We start from the raw sequence: 12,179 nt of genomic DNA on the forward strand, positions 1-12,179 counted from the left end.
TTTTCTGAGTTCCATGTGTTTTGCATCTCTGGAAACTAGCATAGGAGACTTCAATAACTGAATTTCTAGGTGAAGTAGAGCCTTAAAATTTTCTTTGGATAATCACCATTGCTGGGGCAAAAACAAACAAGTGAATAAAAACCGCTCCAGAAAACCAAGATCAACTGATACCCAAATGAAGGATGAAATAGCAGGGTCAGCAAGAGAGGACTTAGTTTTTGGCCATTCCTTTCCAACTAAGCCTTTTCCCAGTCTATAGATATCCAAAAGACAAAGTCTAACATTATGTATGAAGTAGCAAAGTTGGACATTCAAAAACAAACAACTAAATGGACAACGCAGCTACCTCTTAGAACAATCCTATCAACAAATGGTTAGCACTTAATAGATACTTCGAAGTAGGAAGAGATGGTTATTGACTTGTTTTGTATTCACCCTAATACTTTCTTTTAATCTGATTTTTAAGTATTTCTTTACCTCAGATGTTGAGAATTTAAGAAGTCAAGGAATATAGAAGAAAGAACGCAGCCATCTTTAATACTTGTACCTAAGAACAACTACTAATATTTTTCTATGTATCTTTCCAGTCTTTTCTCTGTGCATAACTTTTTATAGGATCATACTGTTTATACAACTTTAATCCTGTTATTCATTTAACATTATAGCAGAAGCATTTTCTCATGAAATTAAAATGACTTGTACAATATATATCTTTAACTGCATAGTACATCATGAAGCTTCTCATATTTTATTTAGCTAGTCCTTTACTATTGTGAAGGCAATAGTTTCCAAATTTTCATTATTATAGGTAGTATTGCTGACAACACCTTTGTATATAAAGCACTTTCCATATTTCAAGTTTTTTCCTCGATTACTACATAAGAACATATAACACCATTACAGTTTTGGTACCTATTACCAAATTGCTTTCATCAGATTTATTTTATTATAAAGCCAGTAAGCAATACATAAATTTGATGTCTCATCATATATGCACCATTATCAAATATTTTATTTCAAAAATCATTAACTTAACTAATTTGTAGGCAAGACAGACTTTAGATTTTAATTTTTATTTCTTTGAAAATTTGAGATTTAATATTTTCCACATTTTGATATACGTTTACTTCTCATTTTATACTACCTATTAAAATGAACTTTTTATGGGTTTATAGTTCAATTTTAAAATATTTTTTATTAAGTGGTTGCTAAGTGTCCAGCACTATGTTAAGCACTATGGAAAAAGCAAAAGAATGATAATGTATCACTCTCAACCTTAGAAATTTGCATTTTATAATCATACAACCTGAAGTATCGAAAAGGCCTGAAAATGGACTTATTTAACCAACAGTTGAGGAAGCAAAGATTAAACCCATCATACAATTAGTGAAAGAACAGAAGGCAGTAGATGATTTTGGGGGGCAAGATAGATTTATTGTTGGAATTCAGAGAAAGTAGAAACCCATGTGTCTTAGAACAGCAGGGGAAATTGTCATTAGAAGGAAGGATTTTTGCTGGACTTTGAAGAATATAAAAAAGTTCAGAAAGATGGAGAATAGAAGAACATTTTAAGATTTAGGGATAGGAAGTAGAAGTGAAGATGGTTCAGGTGTTGGAGGGATTAGAACATTCAGACTAGGGTGGAGGTTTGTTGTTGGAGATAACAGTGAGCTAAGGTCATGTACGAGGTCTGACAATTAAGTTTGTGAACTTGTTGCAATGACGTTGCTAACCTTTTTTGATGTCAGAGGGATTATTCATTATGAATTTGTACCAACTGGACAAACAGCTAACCAAGTTTACTATTTAAAAGTGCTGAAAAGGCTGCGTGAAAAAGTTAGATGACCTGAACTTTTCGCCAACAACTTATGGCTCTTGCATCACGACAATGCACCAGCTCACACAGTACTACCTGTTAGGGAGTTTTTAGCCAGTAAACAAATAACTGTATTGGAACACCCTCCCTACTCACCTGATCTGGCCCCCAGTGACTTCTTTCTTTACTTGAAGCTAAAGGAAATATTGGAATAAAGATATTTTGATGGCATTCAGGATATCAAGGGTAGGTAATATGACAACAGCTCTGATGGTCATTCCAGAAAACGAGTTCCAAAATTGCTTTGAAGGGTGGACTAGGTTCTGCTGTCGGTGCACAGCTTCCCAAGGGGAGTATTTCGAAGGTGACTGTAGTGATATTCAGCAATGAGGTATGTAGTACTTTTCTAGGATGAGTTCATAAACTTAATTGTCTGATCTCGTAAACATGTAAGTCATAAAACACCTGCATCACTCTAGCCTCTGTAAAGCCCCTGCAGAGGTAGTTGAAGGGTCTCTCGAGAGCATGAGCTGCAACCTGATTCTATAGGGCAATCCTTGTGGTTTAAGTAGGAAAAACTAAGTTGTTGAGCTCTGCTGGGAACACTGAAAGGTACATCTAGATTGCCCTGTACAGAACTATTGGGCAAATGAGTGAACAGGGCAATATCATCAACTGGACAGAACACTGGGCAGGGAATGCAGCCGGCTTAGTCTGAATCCTGTGTTTCCTGTCCCAGGTAGCTCTGTGATCTTAGGAAGATTACTTATGTTCAGATACTTCAGTTTCCTCACTTGTACCAAGAGCTGTTTGTAGATCTCAGATCCAGCATAAGTTGAGATAAGGGACAGCCTTCACAGGGCACCCTGGAGAATAGATGGAAGGTGGAAATAGCAGGAAACCTCTGTGCATCATTAGATCTGGACCAAGAAGGAGACTTTTCTGTTAATTCATGCTTCAGAAGACATACAGAGATATCAGAGACCTCCTTCCTTTGTCTCTGCACAGATTTAGCAGAGGGACACTGAGGCAAATGTTCAATTTACTTGTCTTATGTGTGGGGAAGGCAAATTAATGGGTACTTCAGAGCCCATGACAATAATTCAAACTTTTCCATACAACGTTTGTTTTTTTTATCCCCTCATATGCTTCTTTTCTTTTAACTTTTTGACTATTTAGTTTTTACATTGCTGCCTCCTAATGTCTTGCCTATATGTATTTTGGTGGATGATCCTTGATAAACTGAGTTTGTTCTTATTGCAGTTCTTTGGGTTTGTCTTTTATAGTGATCAGACTCCCTTTTTAATTATGTGTCTTATCTAGTTTTATTTATTTTTCAGATTAGAATCTAACCAAGAAAAAGACTGCTTATTCTGGTTTCGCCTTGATGTCTATTTTGTGTAGTCCTGGAAAGATGTATCTTGATGAGGTAGAAGAGACACCAAGTCAGAGACAGATTGATTAGACTTTGATCATTTGTAGGCATTGCACCCAAACAGTCCTTTCTTCGTGAATCTAGAAATGTTGGTGGTTATCAGAGAGATTAGCATAGTACCTGGCACATATGTGATGCTCAATAAATTCTTTTAAATTAATGAGTAGATGGGGGGTGGAAGATGAGGATAAGGGGGACCAAATATATGGTGATGGAAGGAGAACTGACTCTGGGTGGTGAACACACAATGGGATTTATAGATGATGTGATACAGAATTGTACACCTGAAAGCTATGTAATTTTACTAACAAATGTCACCCCAATAAATTAAAAAATAAAAATAAAAAAAGGTTTATATGGAAAAAAAATAATGAGTAGAGCTGACTTTATAATTCAGCAGTTACTACATGCATTGGCACATTTGATATTTAAATGGATATAATTAACCTACATTTGCAGGGAAATTTATAGTTTTCAGAAAACTTTCTGAGACATTATTTAATTAATCCCCATAACAACCCTATGAGATGGACTGTAGAAATATGGCTATCTCCATTCTACAGAGAAGCAAGCAACTGGCAGAGAAAAAAGAGAAGAGCTTTTCCTAATACCATACAGTTTGTGTATATGAAACAGGAATAAAAGTAGAACTTGAAATTTCTTCTGATGTCCGGTTCAGGGCTTTTCCACCATATAAATCCTTAATCCCTAGGAAAGCACTTGTCTTAGTTCCCTTATCCTTTCATCAAAGCAGCAAAACTTATTCAGGTGCTCCGACTCAGGTTCTGTCTCTGAATGTTCCAGCACCATCTGTCTTACTTACTTTCTATGTTCATTTTTATTTCTAAAGTATTCTCCCTGTTTTTTCTTCTTACCAATTAACTTTTGTGTGGAAATTCTTATAGTAATGAAGTTGCACATGTGCATGTTCTCTCACCTGGTCTTCTTTATAGTGCACCTGGAGGGAGAACATGTTTCTGTTGTCTCATAGCATGATCTTTGCCGAGGGGGGAATTTGTAGGAACTAATATAACTGCCTTCCTGAGTGTGAACATGTTTTTTATTTGTTTTAAATCAAACATTCTTCAGTTTTGGCACAGCTTTGATATTTGTAGAGGTTAGCACTTGATAATTAAAATGCGTTGGTTCATGACATTGGCAGGAAAGCAGGGTAGCAGGGTAGACAAAAACATGGCCTTTGGAATGAAACAAATTGGGTTTGAGTCCTGGTTCTGCTCTTTACTGGGCAATTTGGAGCTGAGTTCCTTTCTGCAATGGGGATAATATATTAATAATATCTACCTCACATGTCTATTAGGAGGACTAAGGATAAATGACAAATATTTTTCTCATTATGAAATGAGATAGCAAAAAAGTACAATCCTCTTCAGAGACCTCAGATCAGATTTGTGTGACATATGACCATGTTCTCTCCAGCTCCACTCTTCTCCGTGCCCCACCCTAGAAGTCTTTCTGTCCTGGGAGGCTGACCAGTGAGCTGTTCAGCCTCTGGCTCTGTAGCATTTGGCAGTGCGAAAAGCCCTCAGGAAATCAGAGGGAGGCAGGAGAATAAGGTCATGTTCACCAACTCATCTCCTTCCTTTCAAGGTCACCTGAGGCTGTGTCCAAGAGAATAACCTCCCTTTTCAAGGCAGTCTTCTCTATGCCTCTCTTCTCCTAAGTAGTGGTGACCCATCCCTCTCCTTGTCCCTTTGGCTTGGGGGTGGTAAAGACTACATTATTGCTAGGTCCAAGAACCGTACCATCCTTTGTGGATTTCTCTATCCTACTCACATTGTGTTAAATAGTCTCTTTACTACACCCTTCTTTAATGATCCTAATGGGAGTGTGCTGTCTGTTTACTCCTGGGACCATAGCTGATACATTATTCATTAGTGCTAGTTGAAAGTATATTTGCCTAAGTTTGTTTTGTTTGAGGGGTTTGGTGCTTTCAGGGGGAAAATAAGAATGGGTTGTTGTTGTTGCTTGGCATTTGATATTAAGAGAAGAAAAAGGTGATACTGAATGATGATGATGAGAGCCAAGCGTTCTCTTAGACCCTGTTTTATGTACATTAGCTAATTAAAACTCAAAACACACATGAATAGTATTATTTCTCTTGTAGATCTGGAAAAAGCTCAAAGTCGTTATATAACTTACCTAAAGCTACATAGAATGTCATTAAAACTGAAATTCTAACCTATGCCTATTTGGTTCCAAGGTCCATACTTGTTTTATTGAGGCCATGTTGCCTCGTATGTACCATGTTTCCCAGAAAATAAGACCAGGTCTTATATTAATTCTTGCTCCAAAAGATGACTAGGGCTTATGTTCAGGGGATGTCACCCTGAACAATCATGCTAGGGCTTATTTTCCAGTTAGATCTTATTTTTGGGGAAACACGGTAGGCATACAGGGCCATCCATCAGCAGTCAGATTTCAATTAAATCCATTTGCTTATTTCAATTTATACAGGTTCTAAATTCCTATAGGAAATTATCTCTTAATGATGGTCTTTAAATGATGTCAAAGCAAATTTCTTAAAAATGTGATTAATTCAGCAAAACTTATCAGGTCAAATCCACCATATTTGTCTGATTTTATTGATTTGTTAACTCAAAACCATTGAGTCACTAGCCTGCTACGGACAACTATTCCATGGTTGCCTCTAAGGGTACTCATTAAATACTGATGAATAATAAAATATTTTGAATGAATTTTTCTCTGATAATATGTTAGTTTCCTATAGCATTTAGCTGGATTTAATTTTCTCCTTAGGTATGGACCATTTAGTTCACCATTTATATTATTTCTGTCTACTTCTTAAATTGATCTGGGTGAATAACATAATTCCACATTTTCTGAGGATTAATAGAATGCTCAGCATTGTAACTCATTCAGTAAAGGTGACTCAATTCCTGGAGGTATACTAGCTGAGAACTTTGCATTTGTGGATCAATTCTTTTCTCTACCTCCCACTCCCTTACGAAAAGCCATACACACTCAGAACAAACAAAAAACCCAAACAAATAAAAAATAGCACATTTATCCTAGCAACTCATATTTGATTATGCATATTTTTCTCTAATTTCCGGCAAGCATTTTTATCAACCCCAGAAGAATGTTTTCTCCCTCAATGTCCTTCGTGTCCCCAAGTTGCATATAGACATGTTCTTAGCTATAATAAACACTGTTTCTCTGATTCTAGCTTCACCTTGCTGTTGTGGGATCTCCGGCCTCTCTAAAAATATCTCCCTTTATTTTTATAAGTTTTGAGGTGTTCAAAACAAGTCTTTGATCCTTGAGAGCATGCCTTGGCTGGTGGCTGGAAAGCTTTGTGAGGTCCCTCTCCATTGGTGTGGCGGGCCATTGGATCCTCCTGCTTCCGAGGGCTGGCCTCCTCCAGGGGCACCCACAGATGTTGTGTTCTACGGAGTCCTCCCTCTTTTTGTTTTGTATGTTTTTTTTAAAACTATCTGTAGTCACTTGTCACTTTACTTTCTTTACTTTTTTTTTTTGAATGTGTAATTTACACTATGCGTGTTGACATTTTTCAATAATTTAGCAAAATCAACTCCTTCAGACCTTGCTACTGTTACTCTTTTCCCCAAACCTCAGACACAAGTCTCCTGAGAAGCTTAGAACAAATTCAAATGATAAGAATATATGCTATTGCTAAAATCAGTCTGCATCTACCACATCAGCCCACATCTACAACGTCAGAGTTTTTGTGTTTTGGTCAAGCCTGTTGCCTCATTCTGGTTCCCCTTAGAGTGGCTTCTTTCCTGAAAGATACTTCAGCGCACATGTAAATATACCCTATGAATATGTAGTCATGTCTGGATATAGGTGAATATCAGAACGAACACAACACAATAGCTATGCTATTTGCTTTTTCTTCAAAACTTAAAGCAGAGTCATCTTAGGGTTTAGTGCAAAAATGGTTAGGTCATGAGGGTCTTGTGTCACTCAAGTGGCAACTATGCTGGAGTATTTGAAATAATAGTTATTGCTTGATTAGGGAAATTGTTCCTCCCAACCTTTCAACCTCTTTGAGTCAAAAGAGTAGAGGACTCACTAAATTTACTGAAAAGACACTGGGATGAATTCAGTGTACTGTGGATTATTGCTAATAAAACATGAGGACGTGATGTAGTGATCAGAGGGCTTTCAGATGTAGTTAAGCATTCTCCAGTGGTGGACAGGGCTATCCTAGTGACCTGTTAGTGGAAAATTGTGGGGTACCAGCAAGCGTCAGCACATACATAATTTAGTATACTTTTTTGTTACATACCTGTGACTTGAGGTTGTCACCACCATACCTATTTTTTCAGCTACTAGAAATGTAGGCTTGAATGTTTAATGGAAAACAGATGGTGCTTGACATCTTTAACTAACATTTAACAAAAGCTGTTTTGGAAATGTTGCTTGTGTGTCCTTTTATTGCTTTAAACACAGAACCATTTTAGCCTGTTCTGATGAATAATTTAAGAATTACTGTCCTAGTCTCATACAGCATTTTGAAGTGCATATGTTAATCATATACTCGATTAAACATTTTCTTGCCTTTCTTTTCAGAATGCCACTTGGCTTTTGAGTGGCTAATTGTTGCAGTGAGAGCAGTGACATTAGAAACAACTATTGCCCATTTGAATTACTTAAGACATCGCCATGAAAAGAAATACTTGTGATTTACTTTCTCGGAGCAAAAGCGTAAGTACCCTTTGTTTTCATTTCTTTTTAAAAAATGGGTACACATAACTTTTTACTGTTTTCTTTGAATTTTAATACTGGGCTATCATAATGAGGCTTGTGGGAAACCGTTGGTTAACTTTCAGTTGTCTGATTGTACATGGCTTATTGACAAGTGAAGACTTGTTCGTCTTTGTGGCCTCGTTGACATTTGATAGGAATTCTCTTTCAGCCAGTTTATATATCTTACCATTCATTTGTATAAGCTTACTGGCATTATATGGGACACTGTGATTTTTGGATGCATGAAGAAATTATATAATTAAAAATTGAAACTAAAGAAAATTTATTTCTTATATGTCAAACTTTCTGGGCAAGTCCAAAAGTATAAATTAAACTTAATGTCACTAGGTACTTCAATCAATCACATTCTGAAAGCTCATTGTATACAGTGAATAATGCAAATGGTTAATCAGTGGGGAATCACTTCCAAGAGCTCTCTACCCTGGCATAAGTCTTTAATCTCTCTCTTCCTTTAAAAAAATTTAAGTGAACATCTTCATTGCCCTCATGGAGATTACACCTTATTTCCAATTACCTAGTGTTCTTAAGGTACCAAATCAGTGATAATTTTTAGATTTCTACTAGCTAATGAAAGAAAGCATAAGCAAATAGAGCAACTGAAAGAAAGCTATACAAGGCAAGGATGAAAGTAGACCATTAATTTTCATCAGACAAGCTCTAAGAACATATCACTTTGTTCATTTACCCAAGAGGAAAAAAAATGCATCCAAACAGATGTAGTTGTGACGTAGAAACATTCAGTTGAAGTCATCAGAAAAACCACAAATGCAAACTCATTTTTTTGGTATAGAAAAATTTGTGTTAAAACCAATGATTCTATTGTGATGGCCCAAGGCCATATTTAATTCTATCTATTGAATTATCATCCAGCTTTTAAAAGTGAGTAATGCAGGAGTATGTGGAGAGGGAAGTTTATTGTGCCCAATAGGGTTTCTTAGAAAATGAGAATATACCAGAAGTGTGCCAGTTTTTTTGTCTGAGTACTGACTGTGTTTAATTACCAATCAAGGAAATTCAATAAACTCTGAGGGAATGTGCAAATTCATTTGTCTTTCTGGTTGGTGTTTGGTTGTATTTATTATTGCATAAAATAAAGAGCCATGGCTTGGAGCCTAGAATTCCTTTTATCATCATACAGTTGCTCATTGGAAAAGGAGGTGACCTGCATACAAATTACCAAACTGCAAACATATCTTTCTGTTACTGAGTTTTTCTTATTATCGTTTAAATATAAAAGCAAACCATTCACTTAATGCTTTCTTCTTTTATTAAATTTCAGAGACATGTGATAGGAAAAAAATGTGTAAAGGCAAAAGGGAGAATAATTTGGATAATTAAAAGTATATGGTTAAAGATTTCCTTGTTCTTGGAGAAAAACATTCTAAAAGCAAATGATTAACTGAGCCATGTCTTTAAGAAACTGAGAGTACTTAATAATGTTAGGAGATTTCCTATTTATTCTGCGTATAAATATACTGCATATATTGCGTAATGGAAAAATTTTCGTCATGGTAGAAAGGCTCACACGTCCAGATCAAGAGAACTTGAGTTGCCTACATTTGTCCATATGTAAACAGCAGAGCTCTCATTTCTCAGCTAAGTTGCTTCTTAGCTTCTTGAAAATCCCCTGACATAAAGAAAGTGCTTCCACTTAAAAATGACTCTAAGTAGGAGATTACCGTTTATCATAGCAAAGGCCAGAGACATTTTGCCTAGTTAGAAGTTGTCGCTTTAGAGTTTAAAAGTTTATTTTGAAGTGGCCTAAAAATGTCACCTCGCATCCCTAATCTTTGCCATTACAGAATCCAAAATTGTACACTTAGAGCTAGATGTTTTCTGTTTTTGATGAGGAAAGTTTGAAGAATTGATTTGATTTAGAATGTGAGAATGTTTTCTTTTGTTTTTTTTAGCTTTATGGCATTTGAAAATCCAAAGAGGATGTTCTAATTGTTAAAATGACCTCTGCCCTTCCCGCATGTCTCTGTGTATCTTGTATCTGTCATTGTAAAAACTTAAGGCATGCAAAAGAGGAAATAAAAAGCCTGTCTTTGGATAGTCACCTTATTTATTTCTGAATACTTAAATCAGTGTTCATATTTTTCTCCTCACATTCAAGACCTGGTGCAGTATCTATTTTAATGATTGCATGCTCTGAATTCTTCCTTTATTTGGGAAGAATCCATGAAAAATTTTAGCTATAAAAACATAAACAAACCACTTTTTAAAGCGACTATTTGCTAGTTTTAGAGGACAGTTTGTAGTTGTAGTGTGTAAAAAGGTGGGTACTATGCATATGGACAGTATAAAAGTAAGACACGGTTGCAGTGGCTCTGGCCTTTATGATCTACTGTGGGAATTAGACAGTCATCAAAAAATCACGCAGCACTTGATCTTAGCCAACAGGAGGGTAAAAGGGATCAAATATATGGTGATGGAAAGAGAACTGACTCTGGGTGATGAACACATAATGTGCTATATAGATGATATATTACAGAATTGTACACCTGAAATCTATGTGCCTTTACTGATAATTGTCACCGCAATAAGTTTTAATTAAAAATAATCACACAAATAAGCATAAAATAACAGTTTCCTGTATTTCCTTTCCTAGGGCAAATATTTTTCAACTTGTCCTCATACATGATGGCCTCATTCTCCATCCTAGGATGTAGACTTCCTAAGGACAGGGGCCTTGCTTATTTAGTTATCACTGTATCCTCAGCAGGGTTTTTAAAAAAGCTATTTCTGATGCTATAAAGTGGTTAGTTTTGATCCATAGTTTAATGTATATTGAGTTCCTAAACCAAATAAAACATAATTTTGAAATTTATTAATTATTAATAATATTCTTAAAAATTAATTCAAAGTAAGCCAAATAGCATAAACTACATTAAAGTAAATCAAAGTGCTTACACAACTTATTAAATTGAAAATGTCTAAATGAGTCAAATATCATTAATATTATATTAGGACGAACTTTCAGGCAGACTTTTATTATAAATGAATCTAAATTAAAATATCTTAAGACAAACATATGGTTTTACATATAACAATGAAAGATGTCCACAAATTTCAAAAGCAGGAAGCTATTTTACAATACATGGCACATCAACTGAAAATGACAGAAAGCAAAAAATTGAAGCTTTACATTCCTGACTTAAATAATTATTGCAATTGATTACATTATTTGTTTCATAGAATGCATGGCGTTAGTATTTATTTCTCATAAAAATTGTGTCACTGAATTTTACAGGGCTTGTGAAGTTTATAGAGTTTCTGATACATAATTTCTTACTTCTTAAAGTTGGAAGAGAACTTAAAGATCTTCTGAGCCAACCTTTTATTTTACTAAGGAAACTGAACTTGAGGCCTGTGGAGATGAAATGACTTTCCTGAGATGTATCTTGGTTTAGTTGAAAAAGTGTGGGCTTTAAAATCGTACAGAATTGGGTTTAAAATTTGGCTCTTTCAACTTTCCAGTTGTGGGACATTTGACCAGTTACTAACTCCAGTAGTCTAAAGGGTGATATGGAAATGATGTCAACACACAATGCTTGATATATCAAAGGTATCTAATGAGTTTTATCATTAGTCTTGCCCCAGTCTCCGTAGCTTCTAAGTGGGACTCCCTGTGTTCTTTTCTCTCTGTGATTCTTAAAATGTAGTCAAAGCTGGGATTAAAAAAAAAAAAAAACAAACTCTTACCTCTTTTAACCTTTTCCAAGTGTCTGAAAATTACCAACAATGGAAAATCCCTGTGGCATAGACCAAGTTTTAGAAAAAATTAATGCATTAAAGGAAAAACAAATGAAACAATGTCATACAATAAAAATAAAATTGTTGATTATTTAGATATCATCTGCTTCTTTAAAAACTCTAGCTGTTCTGATTTAATAATAATGAGAAAAGGAAAGAGAAGAAAAGAAAAATAGAAAACAAAAACCCTTGATCTAGTAGATAACTCTTTTCTTGAAATGTTTGTTTCCAAAAGGAAGTGTTACAGTGGATTCTCCCATAAATTTTGTGGTATGAAGTCTTTTACCTCTTTTTCAAGTTTTCATGCTACCTCTTATTGGATTGCCATTTTATTTTCACAGGTCTTATCAAAGTTTTTGTGTGACTGCTTCGAGTGTTACCCCTCTTGGGGTGCTT

The 12,179-nt window shown here is 35.4% G+C and overlaps 1 protein-coding gene across 2 annotated transcripts in view; it reads left to right on the forward strand.

Moving 5' to 3' along the window:
• Positions 1-12,179, forward strand: part of PDE4D (phosphodiesterase 4D) — a 1,186,109-nt gene that overhangs the window by 168,059 nt on the left and 1,005,871 nt on the right. For both annotated transcript variants that reach the window (XM_081054416.1, XM_081054412.1), the window contains one exon: positions 7,830-7,964. In XM_081054416.1, the coding sequence (XP_080910542.1) occupies positions 7,923-7,964 (42 nt within the window). In that variant the 5' untranslated portion in view covers positions 7,830-7,922. The remainder of the gene's footprint in view (positions 1-7,829; positions 7,965-12,179) is intronic.

The sequence above is a fragment of the Rhinolophus hipposideros genome, assembly GCF_964194185.1.
Source record: "Rhinolophus hipposideros genome assembly, chromosome: 7".
NCBI lineage: Eukaryota > Metazoa > Chordata > Mammalia > Chiroptera > Rhinolophidae > Rhinolophus > Rhinolophus hipposideros.